The sequence below is a fragment of the Elephas maximus genome, chromosome 11 (assembly GCF_024166365.1).
Source record: "Elephas maximus indicus isolate mEleMax1 chromosome 11, mEleMax1 primary haplotype, whole genome shotgun sequence".
NCBI lineage: Eukaryota > Metazoa > Chordata > Mammalia > Proboscidea > Elephantidae > Elephas > Elephas maximus.
This window is the reverse complement of record NC_064829.1, coordinates 58,601,057-58,621,078: the sequence shown is the minus strand read 5'-3', so window position 1 is coordinate 58,621,078 and position 20,022 is coordinate 58,601,057. Positions and strand designations below refer to the sequence as shown.

Here is a 20,022-nt window from a genome sequence, read left to right as displayed (position 1 = left end):
ATGTATACCTAATGTGCGCCTAGCCCTGTACTAGACTGGGGATGGAAATGGGTGTTGTGTACAAAAGGATTGTAGTGAAGCTAAATAAAAATCATCAAATTTTCCAAATACTTTAAATAGGTTTAAATGGGGCAAGTTGTTAAAAGGTATTTGTTGGTCCAAGACGAGGTGACAGCCTGTATGTCAGCATCATGTTTTCTTTTTTTTTTAACTTCTATTAAGCTTCAAGTGAACGTTTACAAATCCAATCAGTCTGTCACATATAAGTTTACATACATCTTACTCCGTACTCCCACTTGCTCTCCCCCTATTGAGTCAGCGCTTTCAGTCTCTCCTTTCGTGAGAATTTTGCCGGCTTCCCTCTCTCTCTATCCTCCCATCCCCCCTCCAGACAACAGTTGCCAACACAATCTCAAGTGTCCACCTGATACAATTAGCTCACTCTTCATCAGCGTCTCTCTCCCACCTGCTGACCAGTCCCTTTCATGTCTGATGAGTTGTCTTCGGGGATGGTTCCTGTCCTGGGCCAACAGAAGGTCTGGGGACCATGGCCGCCGGGATTCCTCTAGTCTCAGTCAGACCATTAAGTTTGGTCTTTTTATGAGAATTTGGGGTCTGCATCCCACTGATCTCCTGCTCCCTCAGGGGTCCTCTGCTGTGCTCCCTGTCAGGGCAGTCATCGGTTGTGGCCGGGCACCAACTAGTTCTTCTGGTCTCAGGGCGATGTAGGTCTCTGGTTCATGTGGCCCTTTCTGTCTCATGGGCTCTTAGTTGTCATGTGGCCTTGGTGTTCTTCATTTTCCTTTGCTCCAGGTGGGTTGAGACCAATTGAGCATCAGGTTTAATATCCAGCAAATCAGGCAGAAGTTAGCACCAATGGCCATTTCCCATACTTGTTTATCATGCCCAGGAGCCTCAACTGTAAAGAGTTTTTAAAACTTGGGGTTATTTATAACTCCTGATAATACCTTGACCATGTATATACTTTTTCATTGTTGTTGTTGCTGCTGGGTGCTCACGAGTCGATTTTCACTCACGGTGACCCCATGTGACAGAGTAGAACTGTCCCATAGGGTTTTCTAGGCTGTAATCTTTACAGGAGCAGATCACCAGGTCTTTCTCCTGCAGCAGAGTTATTGGATGGGTTTGAACTGCCAGCCTTTTCAGCAGTGTCTGTATTCACTCAGGCCCCTCCCTCACTTGATGACAATTTGCGTGAGCTGAGACCACACAGCTCTTTGCTGACCTTGAAGAGTGGCTGATGGTTATTTCCACCACCCTGACTTTCCCCCTGGTGCTCCCCGCTCCAGCCTAGGACTATTCTGTCTAGTCCAGCAGCTTCCCTTCTTCGCCGTATTTCCTACTTTTCCATATTCTTGACTGCTAGCCCAGAACAAAAGAGAGGACTTTCTCTTCCTGCCTCTGCCATCCATTTACCTGTGCTGGTAAACTACAACCTACCTGTGTTGGTAATTAGCAAAGCAGAGAAGGCCACCTGCAGTGGTTTCTCTGTTCTTTCTTCTATAGCCCTCTCTGACCAGGAAGCCACAGGAGCTGGTGTAAGGAGTATAAACATTGGCTGGTACCAGGAGACCTGGGTTCTAACCCCACTTTCATGCTTCTCAGTTTCCTCATTTGGAAAAGAAGGGGGTTGAATTAGTTGATCCTTAACTCGCTTCTAGTACAGTAGTATATACTGAGTATGTAGTTTGTGCTGGCATGGTTAGAAGCCCGGGGAATTCAATGCGAAGCACTTGCCTTCCTGGAAGTGGGCATGTGAACTGATGGTAGGTGGCTGAGTATAGCCCATATGTGCTATTCATTTCCTAAATGTGGTTCAAGCATGCAGACATTGCCTGCTTAATGTCCTATCTGTTTTAAAGGGATAAATATAGACGTGTTTTCATTCGTCTGATGTGGAGTATCTTCTTTTTGCTTTCAAATCCTCAAATCCTTCTTATTGCAGTTTATGCCTGTTTTATCTAATGTCTGGGAAGCTCGAGGCAAGATCAGCTTGGGTTAATAGCGTGCCATTTGTAATATATATATATATGAACAAAAATGCTCAACACTATGCCTGGTGGCGTGCTAGGCTCAAATACAAGAGAAGAAGGGATCCTTGTTCTTGAAGAAATTATAGTGTATATGGTGTCACAAAAGGGTCAGCATTACAGAAACAAAGGTGGGATTATATAGCCAAAAGTGTGTGGGTGTGTGTATGTATACATTCTTAAAAAAATACATTCTTAGAGGAGATATATAAGGGAGTGATATAGGATGCACTGTACCCAGACAGTACTCAAGACAGGTGGCCAGTCAGCTGCACCTCCCTTCCTCTGGGTTCATTGAGAGGGGTGTGTGCTGTTTGTAAACCCTCTCCTAGAACTTCTCCCCCCGCTTCACATCTTGGGCAGGCATGTGAGGGAGGGCGGAGAATTTTTATCCTATTCCTTCACATTTATCCATAAAAGAGAGATGCTTCTGGTCAGGCTCAGGTCCTTGTCAGCGGAGTCCCTGGAAGGCAACAGAGCCTTTCCATAGCCAGCAACTGACCAGAGCTCTTTGCCTTCCAGAGATGAGAAGAACCAGTCCATCATAGTCAGCGGGGAGTCTGGAGCCGGGAAGACGGTGTCAGCCAAGTATGCCATGCGTTATTTTGCCACAGTTGGTGGCTCAGCCAGTGAAACCAACATTGAAGAGAAGGTCCTGGCGTCCAGTCCCATCATGGAGGTAAAGCCTTCCAAAGTCTTCAGCCTTCCTGGCTGGAGTTTCTTCTCCTGGCAGCAAGACTGCTGGATGTTGAGTCCTCCCTGACTGATCACAAGAATCCTTGGAAGCAATTCACTTAGCCCGAGGGACCATTGTCTGCTGTTAGGAAACAATTATAAAGGTGCCCTGAAAACTGCAGATTTGGGAATATGTCCTTCAGGTCCCCAGTATTGAGCCGAGTGTCATTTCCATGTTCTCCATATCCCTTGACTCTGGTGGATTCTTGAATAATGTAGTCACAGTCCTTCCCCACCTACCCCCACCTCTACTGTTGATCTCCTTCCCTGCTGCCATCATGTCAGAAAATCAGTGCTCCCTCAAAAACGTTAGATGCTTTAGCGGGCGCACTGAGTTAGGAAGGCAGTTTTCATGGTGGCTGGGGAAACCAATGCAGAATATTCCTTTTCCCTGAGAAAATATCTAGCTGGACACTTGGTCTTTTTGCGGGGAGGGTGGAGAATGATGGTATGTGGTAAAATAGCATCTGTTGAACATCCTTAGGAAACAGTTACCTGTGATGGCCAGGGCAGGCCCTGTCTTGTCTATCTTCATCCTCTCTGACATAGCCAGTTCTCCATAATAGGGGCCTGGGTTACATGGGCTCGGAGCAGTCGATGCAAGAACAGGCCCAAATGTATTTCCTAAAACTTAGATCTTGCTATAATCAATCATGTCTGAGGTTCAGAACTCCATTTCTATTTGTTCTCTTTCCTCTATAAAGACGTCATTCTGATGGAGTGGAACTAAATGTCTACATACTCCCTGGGCCAGCTCTTATTCCCTGCCTTTGAAGCTGAGGCTTTTCATTGTTGTCTGGGTTATAGTCTGGTAGGAGTGGGCCCTTTTATTAGCCCTGGGGAGCCCTATTTGTTTTATTCAGGAGGGTTAAGGTTTATTAAGGAGCCCTGGTGACGAAATAGTTAAGTGCTCTGTTGTTAACCAAAAGGTTGGTGATTGGAACCCACTCAGCAGCTCCGCAGGAGAAAGACCTAGCTATCTGCTGCTGTAAAGATTACAGCCTAGAAAACCCTGTGGGACAATTCTACTCTGTCACATAGGGTCACCATGAGTCAAAAATCGACTCAATGGCTTACAACAACATTTATTAAGAAGGTTGAGGCTACAGGCTGCCAAGATAGCATCAGGCTTCCCAGAAGAGCCCTGAGCCCCATTAACTGAGACACAAGTCACGAAGGTGGGTTTGTCTTTCAGAGTATTTTAGAACTGAGGGCAGCAAGAACCTGCCTGGACCTTCTCAGGTTCCATCTCTCTCCCTCTTCCTTTACCAAGTGCAAGAGTAAATTCTGAGTCTTGAGTCATAGGATTTTATGGATTATCCAGGCAAAATCTCTAGCCTACAGAAATCCATTACCTGGGGAACTTTCATTCTTTACTGAGTAATGGGACACCACCTGCTCACTAAGGATTCGACAAAAGCAAGTTTCTTTATCTGGTATATGAAATGGTCAATACAGGTAAAGGCATTTTTACCTAACAGGAAAAACTTTTTCTCTAGTACAATGGTTCTGAAACTTGAACGTACATCAGAATCACCTGGAGGGCTTGTTAAAGCACATATTGCTGGGCTTTAGCCCTAGAATTTCTGATTCAGAAGGCCGAGGGAGGTGTCCGAGAATTTGCATTTCTCACAAGTTTTTATAATGATACCGATGCTGATGGTCTGGGTGCCACTCTTTGAGAATCGCTGACCTATTAAAAAGGTAAGAAGGGCTTGCTGGAGAATAGTTAGAAAATATGAAAGAATAAATCCCCCAGTATCTTGCTGATGATCATTCAACATTTTGTTCTATTTCCTTCCAGCATTTTTTGCTAAACTTTATAGCTTAAGCCTGTCCTCTATCATTAAACATTTTATGAACTGTCTTATTGGCTACAAACATATGTTAATGCGTGGTTTTACTATAATTTGTTTGAGGTATGAGGCATCAGGAAACCCTGGTGGCGTAGTGGTTAAGTGCTACGGCTGCTAACCGAAGGGTCGACAGTTCGAATCCACCAGGCGCTCCTTGGAAACTCTAGGGGGCAGTTCTACTCTGTCCTATAGGGTCGCTGTGAGTTGAAATCAAGTCAATGGCACTGGATTTGGTTTTTTTGGTTTATGAGGAATCACTTTTTTATGGCCTTTCTAGCCTTGTAACTTCCACCAAATGATTGGGTGGGACTATGCAAATAAAGTGCTTTTGGTCCACCGAGGAGATTAGACAGCTTGCTGCTAAGGCAAATACGATGCATGACACCCGTGTGGGTGTAGAACCATGCAAATAAAGGGTATGGAACCCTTTGTGGATTGGTCAGTTTTTCCATCCCGCTAGGCTTAAAATGAGCCATCCCAGAAGTGGAAAGGGGTGCCTCCTACCACCAAGAAGAAGAGATGGGAGCGGAGCGTGTCCTTTGGACCTGGGGTTTCTGCACTGAGAACTTCCTAGACCTAGGAGACAGAGAGCTATAACACCAGACAGGGCAGAAGGCGGTGGGAAGGAGCAGCAGAGAAACAGCAGCAGGAGACCAGTGCGAAACATCATGGTGGGCTTCCTGGCCTACAAAGCAAGGTGGTTATAGTGGGCGTGCTAACCCACAGAGTGAGAGAGCTGAGTGCCTTTGGGCAGGAGGTTTTCTGGCAGAGTGGGGTGCCTCTGTGCACTTGTTAGAGGATCTAGGCTTACCGACCCATGGAGTGAGAGAGCTGAGTGCCTTTAGGCCATGGCTTGCTGCTGGAGTGGGGTGCCTCCAGGCACATATTGGCAGAGCTAAAGAGCTTTTTAACACTTGCCCAAGCAGGGCCGAGGCCAGGCCAAGGGCCAGAGAGAGGCCTGCCTGTGACCACAGCTGAGAAGAGACTGTCCTGATTGAAGAACTATATCCTGAGTTGTCTCTGATCCTGAAATATAACCTGTTAACTTCCCTAATAAACACCATGACTGTGAGTTCTGTATAGCCATTGCAATGTACTACCAAAGCCAGCAGAGAAGTAGGGAGTGCTGTGGGAGGGACAGCTGGTGTCAGAACTGGTAAAAAGGTTGGGGGGCAGAGGTATGCCTGACTTCCACCTCCTAGCAGTCATCCTTGGGTTGTTGATCTTGATTCTCTTTCCTTCTCCTTGTGAAGTTAGATAAAGAGATGACACTATCACCATGCCTTTTTTACATTGTTCAATCCTCTATGGTCAAGCATTTAGTTAGTAGCCGATTACTCACAGGGTTGATTCTAAGCCCCAAGTTGCATGACCTGGCCATGGCGCCTGTGCAGAAGGTATTTGAAGACCATGGCCTTGACATCCCCTGGATCATCTACTGTGACTATATTGAGACAGCTAAGAGAGCACTCTACAATTAGCATCACGTTTTCACCTCAAATGTGACTGAAGCCAGCCTTTCAGCTGGTTTGCTTTGTTTCTGGGTTTCAAAAATCAATTAGTCTTTTAAGCAGTAAGATTTCAAAGACACAGTATCTTTGCTTTCAGAAATAGAATGAGTAGTTATACCGGACAAATAGGGAAGGGAAGAAACCTGCTTGATCTCTGGTGATAGAACAAAGAACTTGCTAATCAAGAATTTAGTGTAGGCAGATCACATTACTAAACATGTATGAGACACAGGGGGCATGCGTTTTCAATTACAGTGATCTAAAATTATCTACTGCTTGCGGTGTCCATTATGGCCTGAGTAGGCTGATAGACTGCAGGGAGGCAGGGCACTTTGGCAAGGGAGAGCAACACTGTTATGTATTGAATTGTGTCCTCTAAAAATGTGTTGTAAATCATAACTTCTGTGCTTGTGATTATAATCTCATTTGAGAATGAGTTGTCTTTATGTTAATGAGAAGGATTAGTAAAGGGTGTGTCTTAAATCATTCTTTTTTGAGATATAAAAGAGATTAAACAATCAAGTGAGAGAAGCAGAGGTGAGGGAAGAGAGATGCCAAGCCATATGAAGATCACCCAGGAGCAGAAACTCAGAAAGAGGCAAGAATCTTCATTTACAGCCAACAGAGGGAGAATACCTCCCCCTAGAGCTGGCCCTGAATTCAGACTTCTAGCCTCCTAACTGTGAGAAAATAAATTTCTGTTTGTTAAAGCCACCCACTTGTGGTATTTCTGTTATAGCAGCACTAGATAACCAAGACAAACACCCACACACAAAAATACACGCAAGGTGGTCCAGTTGCAAAGGTCTAAGGAGACAGGGTGTATGCATACAGCAGCCCAAGCTTATGAGATGTCATTAAATAAGTGCTATAGTGGTTTGGGCTCAAAACATTAATTTTCTACCTTGTGCAAATTGGTACAGTACTTTAAAAACTGTGGGTAAGTCCTTAGGGCTCATTCTGTCCAGTGTAGATTTTGCCACTGTAAGGGTTGTCCCTTGATCTGTTACTAAGTGTTATGTTTGAGAGGGATCTTGGATGCAGTCACAGAAAGGAAGAACTGCAGCCAGGAAGAACCCTGGGTGGAATTAGAAAGAGCTGTTGCCAAGCAGAGAAAGAGAGACTCTTGCATTGCTAATGTATGAAAACCCAACTTCTCGGAGGTTTTGAGTCTAGCTGGGCCCTAGTATCAGGAAGCTCAGTCAGTTTTGTGGTTCTTTGGAGGGTTATAACCAACACAAGGCATGTCTTAATCAAGGGACAGCTGATTACTAATTATTCTGCTCCTGCCCTGGGAAGGATTGCACCTCCCAACAAAGCAATCAGTTGTGGTCATGTCATCATCTCATTATTTCCGCAGCTCAGCCACTGTGGACGCTTCCTGGGGAGACTGGGCGCCCAGGGCAATATGAAGAGGCAGAATTCCCAGTGGGCTGCACTAAATGGCAGTTCTGTGAATTAAAGGCGAGTCGAGGATGGATTGGGATTGGCTAGGGTGGATTGGGGTGATTTATCGTCATCGTCAGCGCTCCCTGACCCCATTCTGTTTAAGAGCTTGTCAGTATACCAGGAGTGATTTGTTCATCAGTCTGCACTGATTAAAAGAACATTGGTAATCAAGAGACTGTTAGAGCAGGGACAGAGCCCAAGTCCAGGCCAGAGGAGTCACTCAGCTTCTTGGGGTGACTGGAGACTGTGGGCATGCAACTCTGGGAGCCACAGAGACACCCTCCTATTCTGGAGCAAGGAAGGGTGGTGGGGTGCAGTGAACAAAAGCAATAGAAACTAAGACCAGAGATGTAATTTTCAGGGTTTGAGTTTTGTTTTAAGTCAAAGAAATAAGAAGCCCTGCAGTTATTAAAGAATCTAAGAATCTGCCCCCCAAAATACCTTAAATGATCTCATCTCCTCTTGTTTTCTCTCATGTATAACTCTGGCCATTTCACACTTGTCCGTTCTCTAACATACCTCATCCCTTTGCCCATGCTACATTCATAAATAGAACCCTTCCCCTGCTCCTTTCTGACCGGTAAAATTCTACTTACCGTTCAAGATCCCCCTCAGTTTTTTCACTTCTTAAAGCTCTTCCTGTGCTGCTAGGCACGGTTAATTGTTCCCTTCTCTGTGCTTCCATCCTGCTTGGTATATGCTTCATTATTGTATAATCCCAACTATATGGAAATTGTGTATGCCAGTCCATTTTTGCTTTACTACATATTCACATATGCATAAACAACAAAAAAGGGTGTTCTGTTATGTCCTATATAAATGGTTTCATATTCCATCAGCCATTCTGTAACTTGATTTTCAGTCAACATTTAAAAAAAACTTATCCATGAACTATGCTTTAGTTTACTTATTTTAATAGCTCTATAACATACCATCGTATGAATATATCTGTTCCCCCTACTGATGGCCATTTTGGTTGTATTTCTCTGTTGTTGTTACATAGATCGCTGCACTCACTGTACATTCTCGTGCACATCTGCTTGTGCACTTACGTGAGAGTTTCTTTGGTGATATATAGAGGTAGACATGTGTGCTCATGTTCAGTTCACTAGGTATGCCAAGTTCTTCAGAAAGGTTCTCCAGTTTCCATTTGAACCAGCAGTGTGTTAGGAGAGTTCCTGTTTCCTCACATCCTCATCACTATTACATAGTATCATTGTTCTTAGTTATTGCTACTCTGGTGGGCTGTCACGTTAGTCTGCATTTCCCTGATCACCACTGAGGCTAAGTATTTTTTCTTACATTTATTGACTATGTGAGTTTCTTCTGCGTACTTTTTGTTCATATCATTTGCCCATTTTTCAGTATTTTAACTACTTGCATTCCCATCTGTTGGACTTAGAGACTTGGTGTGAGCCCCAAGGCCTGGGTTTTTATCATCTGTTACAACTGGACTTGCTTTCCTCATGCATAACAATGTTTCCTCCATTTGTGGCAACCAAGAAAATCCAAACCAAAATCAAACCCATTGCCGAATACAGCAAGGGTTTAAAAGATGAACTACATACAAACCCCTCTTCCATCCTCCACACACAAATTGGAAGTTTTTCATACCCAGAGTAGAGCTTATGGCCTTGGTAGTAATAACACAAGCAACCTCTTCCCTTTGTGGGTCCCATTGTACTGTAAAGTACTTTTAGATTCATCATCCCACTGCTCAAGGCAGCCTAGTGAACTAAGGAGGATGGATCTTTCAGCAGTGACCTTTAGACCCTGAGCAGGCTTTCCCTAAGGTATCACAAGGAGCGATCTCAGATATGGTAAAGGGTCTTATTCCCATTTACAAATTAAGAAATTGAGGTTCAGAGAAGGGAATAGACTAGCCTCATTGGCAGTATGCTGGTGGCAGAGCTGGGAGCTGACACCTACTCGATCAATTTTCCGGGTAGGTATTCCATTTAATGGTTTTCAGAGGGAATTGGAGTTTTTTATATATGGTCTATTCTGTCATATGTTAAAATGAATAATGATGATGCTTTCTTGCATCTGCATTTACCACTTTACAAATATTTTTGAATGCCTACCACGTGCTGGGCACTGGGGTAGGAGGGCCGTGCAAGTTGAAGATATACAGTTCTTGCTGTTGTGGAGACAGGCAGTGATTGCACACAGGGTGAAGGAAACGAGGAGAGGTGCAGTGCCCAGGGAAAGCACATGACAGGAGAAGCCCCCGTAGCCTAAAAGCTCAAGGAGGGCCTTCCTGAAGAAGCAGGTTTAAGCTGAGACCGAAGGAAGAAGAGTGAGCTAGGTGAGGCAAGCCATGGGAAGTGTTCCCAGCAAAGAGGGAACAACCTATGGGAAACGTGGGTGGGGACAGTGAGGATAAAGGACTTTAGAGAAAGAAAAAGGAGTTCAAGAGAGTTGGAGGCTGGAGACCAAGGGCAAAAGTGACAAGAGGCAAGGCTGGGCCGATCCTGCAGGGCCTCGTAAGCCACACCAAAGATTTGAAACTTGACCTTAGAGGGCAGTAGATGCCATTGAAGCATTTTATCCAAGGGAATATCATAATCAGGTTTACATTTTAGAATCATCCTGGCGGGTGCGTGGAAAATTAACAGTAGAAGACAAGAGTGGGGGCAGGGCAACTGGTTCAGAGGCTGTTGTGACTGTCCATCATAGAGATGATGGTGACCCGGGCTGAGGCTATGGCAGTAGAGCAGAGAGAAGTGGGAAGTTGTACAGCACATGTAAGATGTTGCATCAGATAGACTTGGAAGGTGAGTGGATATGGAGAATGCAGACCCATCCTGGGCCAAACAGCTTTCTCGGGCAGAGTGAGGCTGAGATTTCTGTGAACAAATACTTGAATGACTCAAGGCCTCTCTTTACTCATCTCTAAAACAGGAACAGTGGTAGTTTTCCTTATTGAGACTTAACGGGACATTTTCATAAGCATTAGTGATAGGTCAGCTCTTGACATTTTAAGCAAATCTGCTTCCAAAATATCAGCCACTGAAAACCCTATAGAGCACAGTTCTACTGTGACATGCATGTGGTCGCCACGAGTCGGAGTCAATTCAGTGGCACTTTTGTTGTTTCAATTTGCTTTTAGTTATTCTGTTAGCCAGCCAACCATTCTGTAGTTTTGGGATGTCAGGAGATAGTAATAGTCCCGTTGCTTGGATTTGGCCATGCATGGGTAGAAGGTGGGGTGGGATTTTAGATTTCCTTTCAACCTCTTTGTGCCTCAGATATCCTGGATAACTGAGAAGTTATAGTAGATATTTTTTAAATATCCTAAAAATGGAAACATGTGAAGGGGATTAAAATATTAATATATTCATTATCAATTTACTAGCAATGTGATGTTTTATAGAAAGTGAATATCCAGACATCAAAGCCAGTCATTTAGCCACTCATTTTTAAAATTATCATCTCATGTTTTGAACTGTGCCCTTGCGGCTGTGTAAGACATGGTACTGGTAAGATCTACACAAGAAAGCAGGATCTTCTGGTAATTGCTGTGCATATGTAATTTTGCAACCATGGTAACAACCAAAAAATATATATGCAGGTATACATATCTGTATATATACAGATATATATATAGAGAGAGAGAGGTATGTATATGTGATTATCCATGTGGGCATATATAGGTATATGTGTATGCATGAGCATGTGTGTGTGTGTACATGCGTATAGGTTCATATATATAATAAAGCACATGGGAGCACAGTTAGGGATACTTTTTAGATACAGCCAAACACCTTGAAGGATTGTTTTTCTGGGTTTGAAGGCTTAGGACCATAGTTTCATGGGACAACTCAGTCAAGTGTCATAATATAGTTCACAAAGTTTATGTTTTACATCCTAGTCTGATGAATAGTGTCTGGGATTTTAAAAGCTCACAAGCAACCATCTAAGATACAGTACAACTATTGGTCTCTACAAAAGAGATAGAAGGAAACCCAAGACTCAGAGAAATAACTAAACTGTAGGACCATCTACACAAACCATGGCCTCATCTACCCTGAGACCAGAAGAACTAGATGATGCCTGATTGTTCTGATCAGGGCCACAATAGATGGATCCTGATAGAATGGGAGAAAAATGTGAAACAGAATCTCAAATTCTTAAAAAATCCAGATTTCCTTGACTTGTTGAGACCAGAGGACTACTGAGACTATTGCCCTGTGATAGTCTTTAAATCTTGAACTGAAACTATCCCCTGAGGTCACCTTTTAGCTAAATACCAGATTGGCTCACAAAATAAAGAATATCACCTATGAGTACTGCACTCACTTAAAAAAAATCATCTATATGAGACCAACTGGTCAACAATTACCTAAGAAAGAAAAAGGAGAAGAGGGGGTGGGAATACTAGATTAGTGGATGCAGAACAAACAGAATGGAAACAATGAGAATGTGCGTTGTGAAGAATAAAACCAATGTCACTGAACAAATTGTTAAATGGGAACCTAATCTGCTGTGTAAACTTTTTGTCAAAAACACAATAAAATATTATTTTAAAATAATAATAACAAATAAAGGAAAAAAGTAATACCAAGAGGGCCATGGCTTCCTGATTTGTCCTAGTGATGACATGTGTAAGATGTGGGTGTCAGTCTGTGATCTGTTTCTAGAAAGTACCATCAATCAGCTGGAAATAACATTTGACTGTTTAGTCATAGAGACCTGATCCAGTGGATTAAACATATGACAATTTCTTTCTCAAAGAAAATACAGAGCAAGTGAGTACTGGCATTGGTTTAGTAGCTCAAGGATATCAGAGCTGAGGTTTCTGTGATTCTCTAGGCCTTTCCCTCATGGTCCCAAGATGATTGCTACAGAGGTAGCCATCATATGCACATTCCAGGTAGGAAGAAGGAAGAAGAGAGGAAGGATAATACAGTGCATCTTCCAGCTGGGTTAGTCCCCTTTAAAGAGTGTATCCATCAATTTCTTACTTCATTGGCCATCTCCATGAGTAAAGGCGGGTGGAAAATGAACCTTGCTAGCTTTTTTTTTAAACTCTCAGCCCATTGTTATCCTGATAACAGAGGGATTCTGTAAGTAAGGAAGGGGGTGAGGATAAAGACTAGGTACACAACTGATAGATGCTTCCACGAACATACAGTCCCCGTATCAAGAAAGTACCCCTTTTTTGTACACTTTTTGTTTGTTCTGCACAGGCCATTGGAAATGCTAAAACCACCCGCAATGACAACAGCAGTCGCTTTGGAAAGTACATTCAGATTGGCTTTGATAAAAGGTACCACATCATTGGGGCCAACATGAGGACCTACTTGTTGGAAAAGTCCAGAGTGGTCTTTCAGGTGAGTGGTGTGAGTTGGGCCTTTTTGTAGGTTTTCCCATGGATAATGCCCTCACTTTCTCCCTGCCTCACTCCCTGTGCCCAAAGAGCGTCTCATCTTTTGAGCCTGGAATAGGATGTACTTGTTCTTTTGGTTTTGTTTCATCAGTAAGTATTTATTCAAATGGTATAGGCATTGGGCCACAAAAAAATATTTTATCCACCTTTGTTATCTTTAATGGAGTATTCTTTTTAGATTTAATCAACAGACGTATTGAATTCCTATTATGTGCTGGCTCTGTGCTACACACCAAAGTTGCAGTAATGGATAGGACAGTCCTTTTCCTCATTGAGTTTGAAGTCTTATGACATAGATAACAGGGTCTGTGGGTTTCAGCTTTGCCAGGAATCTTACTTGGTAGGTTATTGCCACCTACTTGGTTTCCTTTTTCAAATGAATAGAGTTCCTGCTTCTCACCTGACTTGATTCTTCATTGCTGTCTATCCTCTGTGCTCACCTCCCACCCCCTCCTTCCCAACTACTTTCTCTGCCTCTCTGTGACCCTCTTTCTTCTCAGCCCTGGGTGATGGTCAGTGCAGCTCACAACTCCAGAACAGTCCTCCTTCAGAGTCTGGCTCCCCGTTGGCCTCCCATAGCTGAATTAAGATTATGACCATGTCTAGTTTGCCACACACTCATTCTTCTCTTGGGTTTAATGGCTCCCTGGTCCTCAAAGTTCAGCTGCCTTCAGAGGCGATATTAAAATTGCTGCAGCTGTTTGTTTCTCTGTGGCTCCTGTCTCGCCCTGATGCTTAGCAAACGTAAGAAATTTTTTAGCCAGCTTTATTTTATTTTTCCTTTTTTGCTTAGGCTTTCTCCTGTCTTCACAGGATTGGTGACAGCCCCAAGTCCTTCGCTCACTGCAGCAAAGGGGACAGCCTGCTGTGCTGGGTGCAGTTCGGGTGGGCTAGTTGAGACTCTGGCCAAACTCTTCCCTGAGCAACCCCTTGACCTCTCCTCTTGCCCTTGGCTCAGTCCTCCTGGACACCCCCGACCACTCAGCCAGTTTAAGGCATGCCTAGCTGCGAGTGTCCAATATAAGTCCTGTCTCCGTCCTGAGCCTTTCCCAACTGCTCCAGCAGGACTTGATGGGCAAGGAGTATAGCTCTTACATGGTTCCAAGCCTCCCAAAGGAGAAAAGGAGCTTACAGCAGGGAAATTACAGACTGTGGAACATAGCCAAGAAGCAAGAAAATCTCCATGAGTACTTGTTGACTGAATGAACCACAATTTGTGGAATAGCAATGATGTTATATATAGAAGGAAAAATAAAACACCTTGTTTGCGTAAGTCTATTTCAAGAGGTAAAAATTCTCAGCTTGGAAGAAGGACCCATAATAAAAAAATAGTGAATGAAAAATCTGGAAGAGGAAGTTTGCAAGTGGTTAGAAGGGTGGAGGAAAACACCAGGAAAAATGGCGGGCTCTACCTCTACGACCCAAGGCACCTTGGGATTAAAATGGAGGAGGGGATGATCTTGAGGGTCACTGCCCTAAAACTGCTTACCCTTTCTCCTCCTTCAGGCAGACGACGAGCGGAATTACCACATCTTTTACCAGCTCTGTGCTGCTGCCAGTCTTCCGGAATTTAAGGAGCTTGCCCTAAGTGAGTGAGCAGGTGTATGCCAGTCTTCTGGGTGGGCTGCTGCAGTGGGTGGTAGAGATGGGGCCTCTGCTCAGAGCCCCCAGTCATGGGTTCTTGTCTCAGCTCTTCTGTAACGTGGGCATGTCACCTAGACCTCGCTGAACCTTGGCTGCCCAATTAGTAACACAGGGTTAATGATTCCCAGACTGCCTGCCACAGAAAATGTTTCTGAGAATAAGAGGCAGGGGGTGCAAGAGTGATCTGCAGAGCATAAAAGACTTTCTATGCGTTATGATTTTGAAAGACACGTTTTTCCCTTTAGGCATCATAAGACATGTGTTCCAACCATGAGGGTCTAGAGATTTATCTAATAACACATCACTTAATTGCGACCAATGTGTTTTGTGTCAGAGTTAAGGGTAGAGACAACTGAAAGGAAGGTGGTAGAGATAGTGCAGGGATAAAGCAGGGCTGGCTAGGGAGGCATATGGGTAAACACGGGCATAGCCACAGAAAATAGGGGGCACTTAGAATAGTGCAGCTCTGGACTGCTGAGCATTAGCTGTCTGACAGCACCGTCTCGACTCCCCTGAACAGGCAAGGAAGCTCATAGCACACCCACGCTAGAGCATTGGAGGGAAGGAAATGGAGCAACCAAAGAGACTCTAACTGGGGCCACCGGGATGAGTCACCTTGTTGTTCATATCAGATAGAAAGGCAGCCTTTCAGGGGGTCGGCATCCACCTTTGTTTCCTCTGATCCCCTTTGCTGAGGGGTGTTAGGAAGTTTAGTTTGTCTTGAGGCTGTTGACATGGAGCCAGTGGAGTTGAGAGCAAGTATAGCAAGCAGGCTCTAGTTTTTAGTACCACACTGATACTGCACTTTGCCTTGGGGCCTAGAGCCTTTACCCTTTCTGTATGTGGGGGCTTAATCATGGAGCATTGACTGACACCTGCTGCTTAGACTTCAAAGCCAGCTCCATCACAGGGTGTGTGATGAGGGGAGCCTAGAGGCCGAGCTTCCTGCCCCTGGCTGCCAGGATGGAAAAGCTAGGTTTCTAGACACAGGTTGGCTGGTCTTTGTGCAACTGTGAGAAAAACAGACTTTGTAGGCTTTGCTGTCCCTCACCCAAATCCTAGCCATCTTAAAGGCCCAGTGTGAGGCCCATCTCTGACCACTCTAGCCTGTGCTCTCAGTAGCTAAGATAACATCAAGTGGGTCAACATAGGTCTGCCCTCTTCACTCTCTGCTTTAATGCTTATGAATTCCTATTGCATTTAGTGCCTACACCATGCAGTTTATCATTTGTTCCTTCCTCTGTTCATCAGAGTTTTCTAAGGTAGTGTTAGGCACTGGGGATGCAGCACTGAATAAAACAGTTGTGGTTCATGCCCTCACTCGCTTACAGACAATAATTACAGTTCAGGGTGCTAAGGGCTGTGCTGAGTGCAGCATAGTGCGGGCAGGTCGGAGGTTCCCATAGGGAGTAATACTTAAATTGGGACCTGTCTTAGTTATCTAGTGCTGCTGTAACAGAAGTACTACAAGTGGATGGCTTTAACAAACAAATTAATTTTCTAACAATTCAGGGGTCTAGATGTCCAAATTCAGGGTGCTGGCTCTAGAGGAAGGCTTTCTCTCCCTATGGGCCCTGGGGGAATGTCTTTGTCTCTTTTCAGCTTCTATTTCTCCACTCCTTGGAGATTTCATGTGGCATGGTATCTTTCTTCCCCTATCTGTACTTGCTTGCTTATTCTGCTATTTTAGATCTCAAAAAGAGATTGATTTAAGAGATACCCTATATTAATACTGCCTTGTTAGCGTAACAAAGAAAGCCCGTTTCCAAATGGGATTATAACCATAGGCAAAGGGGTCAGGATTTATAACACATATTTTGGGGTGATTCAATTCAATCTATAACAGGCCCCAAAGGAGAAAGCTCTAGATGACATAAGATGTGGTTTGTGCAATTCTCTAGTTGTTCAATGCTTGTAAGCCTGATTCTCCCCAGCAAAACCATAAATATCTCAAGGACAAGGAGTGGACTTTACCTGCTAAGCAGAGCAGTTCTTGGTGATGAGCAGACCCCTGAGCCAGGGCCTGTGGCTCTGCTGTTGGTGTACAGCCACAAGTGGCCAGAAGACAGGTGCACCTTAGTTTCAGGTTGTGTTTATGGTGGCAAAGCCATGTGATGTCATAAACAATCACCTCCACAATAGGGTGGTCGAGTAATGGGCTTCTAATCCTGGTAAAACCCTGGGTAAACCTGGGCACCATGTTAGAGCCTTATATTCCTCAGTCTGCCTGTCTGAAAAATGGAAATAAATAATATATTCACTCTTCCTCATGTAGACACTGTAAAAATCACCAAATTAGGTGCCTTGAAAAGTTGGGTGTAAGGGGAAAAAAAGAAATATTGCTTTATTAAGCCTTTGAAACTGCTACACTGCTCTTCACCAGAGCTTGCAGGGTGATTAGATATGAAAGAATTAAACATGCTATCTTAGCTTTCTGCATGGCTGCTGAGTGAGGAGAGTGTAAGAAGCACCATCCGCCATTCAGCAGGGTGCCAGTGTCAGAGCCCCCAAGTGCTTCAAGATGCAACAAAGCCTGAGTTTTGAAGATATATAAAGATATCATGATTAATGCTTTCCAAAAATGTGTCAAAGAGGATGACTCTGAAAACGGTCATTAAGACTACAACTAACATGTTACAAGTGGAACCAAAAGTTACATCCTCTAGGTAGCTGTACAACCAGAATGCTCCTTATACGCAAGGGTGGCGAGATTGAGTCTTACATACTTTGGACATGTTGTCAGGAGGGATCAATCCCTGGGGAAGGACATCATGCTTGGTAAAGTATAGGGGTCAGCGGAAAAGTGGAAGACCCTTAAGGAGATGGATTGATGCAGTGGCTGCAACAATGGGTTCCAGCATAACAATGATTGTGAGGATGGTTGGGACCAGGCAGTGTTTCATCCTGTGGTACATAGGGTCAGTATGAGTAGGAACCGACTCGACGGCACCTAACAACATGGGTAGCTATGGGTGAATGTTCAGATCCTTAGCCGTGATATTTAAGAATTCTTCATTGCCTCAAGTGTGGCATGCAACATTTTGGGAAGGAAAAATGAAGACCTGCTCATGAAGACAGAGGAGTAGAGGCCAGCAGAAATAATGTATTTGACATTGATAACCTTATCTCAAAATAATAAATTATGTAGAAAATACATGGTTGACTACTTAATGTTTTATTTGCTGGACAATAAACCCTGTTTTATTTAAAATGTAAAAATAAATAAATATGCTATCTTATACCAAGATGTAATGTGATTTTCTTCATAAAAATTCAAAATTCACCTCCCCTGTGGCTACGAGTGAGCACAGAGCTAAAGTTTTCCATCTCCCAGTTCAAGCCTTGTCCTCCAATCATGAGAGTGTGTTTAAGTTACTCCTTGAGGAAGCCTTCCCTCATAAAATACAATTGATACTCTGATTATTCATTCCTGTGGGCAGTGTGCTTGGTGTTAAGGGCCCAGCCTGTGCAGAGTCAGACCGGAGTTTAGAGCTGAGTTCTGCCACTTCCTAGCTGGCCCTGGCAATGTGTGCTTAGCAGGCTGGAGGAATTGGTGAACTTCAGTATACCTTGGTGCATAGGATGCAAGGTGGAGGGTAGAGCTGATGAATGACTGTAAGGAAATCAGTACATATGCAACATAGAGATGGGGAGGGACAGAATAAGGTAGGTGTCTCGAGTAGCAAGAGGAGGCCACTTTATGTAGCATGAAGACAGTAGAGGCAGAAGGGATCTCTAAAGGACGTTAAGCAGAAGAATGGTGTCATCGGCATCACCGGCACTTTGGAGGTGGATTTGAAGGGCCAGGAGCAAAGGCAGGGAGACCAGTTTAAGAGTCTTCTGCAACTTCCTCAGGCAACAGATGCCCAAGGTCGGACCCAGGGCAGTGGAAATTGGGATGGAGAAAATGAAGAGACTCAAGAAATTCTTGGATCAAATCGAGAGGACCAGGTGTCAAAGGAAGAGTGGGAATTGTAATGAAGTTGTATTCTAAGCAAGTTTAACTTCTGTGCATTCGGCCATACATGTTCAGGTCAAGAGAAAGTAACTTCACCAATGTTTTCAAGGGTAATTTTGATTATATGCAATTGTTGCCTTAAATGTGGACTTCTGAGCCCAACCTCCCTCACAAGAGCAGGTTCTACCATCCTCCCGGTAGTACAGATACTGCCCACTGCTAAAGTTGCCTCTGAAGTCTAAGACACAGCCTGGGCCTCTCCTTTCCAGCCATCCCCAAGGCTGTTACCAAAGACTGAAGAGGAATTAAGCCGGGGGATGAGAGCACACATGTGAGGGTCTGAACCTGCATTCATGCATGTGCCTCGATACTACAGGTATGCCCCAGCCAAGCAAAAGAACCATACTGTCCAGTTTCCCGTGACTTGTCAAACTAATGTTATCCAAGATCGTTGAAATCTGTGATTCTAAGATGGGTATACATTTTACTTGTGTTTATCAGATCCTATTTTAAAACAAGTCTGTAGTGAATCCTATTGTAAATTGAAGTATCTGTGACTTATCTTGTACATTAACATGTTTTTCACATACCAGTTTTATATAAATACAGAAATACATTCTATCAGTGTAGTTTTATTTTCTATTTTGTATTATTCAGTCATCTTCTCTCCCATTTGCCATTGTGAACAAAGAGAATATTCAGAAGGATCCCACTTATGGCTGGGTATAAAACTTGGTCTGGGAACAGCATGCTAAGGAAGTAGAAATCCTCATGGGGTCATTATCTGCAGGTAAACCTTTCTTTCTGATGCCTTATACTTTACTTCCTTGCCTACCACAGCATGTGCCGAGGACTTTTTCTATACGTCCCAGGGAGGAGACACATCTATCGAGGGTATAAATGATGCTGAAGACTTTGAGAAGACACGACAAGCCTTCACACTTCTTGGTAAGGAGCTTCTGAATGGGGGAAACAGACCTGGTGGCTTGACTTCATGGAGAGTAGGAAAGCAAGATGATGTCCCACTGTGCTTGCCGGTCTTCACAAGCTTATGGGGATACCCCTTGCCCTTGATGAATGTCTTCTTAACTCTCTTTCCATCCTAACCATCAGACCCCAAAGCTTAAGGTTCAGAGCTTTGTTGGCTTTTCTTTAAGGGTTTGAGAGTCAGTCTTCAGGCACTGCAGGGTGTCTCCTTTTCATTCCTTTGGGCCATGGAAGCCAAAGGAGGAAAACCAAATGTAGCCGCACCTGCCCATATTGTGGTATGGATTTAGAGAAAGTGTACTCTAGCAAAAAGAACACTCCACTGGGACCAAGGCACTGATGTACCACAGTCATGGGACCAGAGTTTTAAGCAGGCTATAAAAGTCTGATAGCTTTGTCACACATACAGGTGTTATTTCTGTTAACTGTTTCCATGTAG

The 20,022-nt window shown here is 44.0% G+C and overlaps 1 protein-coding gene across 3 annotated transcripts in view; it reads left to right on the top strand.

Annotated features, from left to right (window-relative positions):
* The window catches only part of MYO5B (myosin VB), a 535,083-nt gene that overhangs the window by 220,794 nt on the left and 294,267 nt on the right, over positions 1-20,022 (top strand). For all 3 annotated transcript variants that reach the window (XR_007519178.1, XM_049900180.1, XM_049900178.1), the window contains exons 5-8: positions 2,574-2,730; positions 12,795-12,938; positions 14,501-14,582; positions 19,437-19,544. Coding sequence is in view for 2 of the 3 variants with exons in the window: in XM_049900180.1 (XP_049756137.1) it covers positions 2,574-2,730; positions 12,795-12,938; positions 14,501-14,582; positions 19,437-19,544 (491 nt within the window). In the remaining variant the exon portion in view is untranslated. The remainder of the gene's footprint in view (positions 1-2,573; positions 2,731-12,794; positions 12,939-14,500; positions 14,583-19,436; positions 19,545-20,022) is intronic.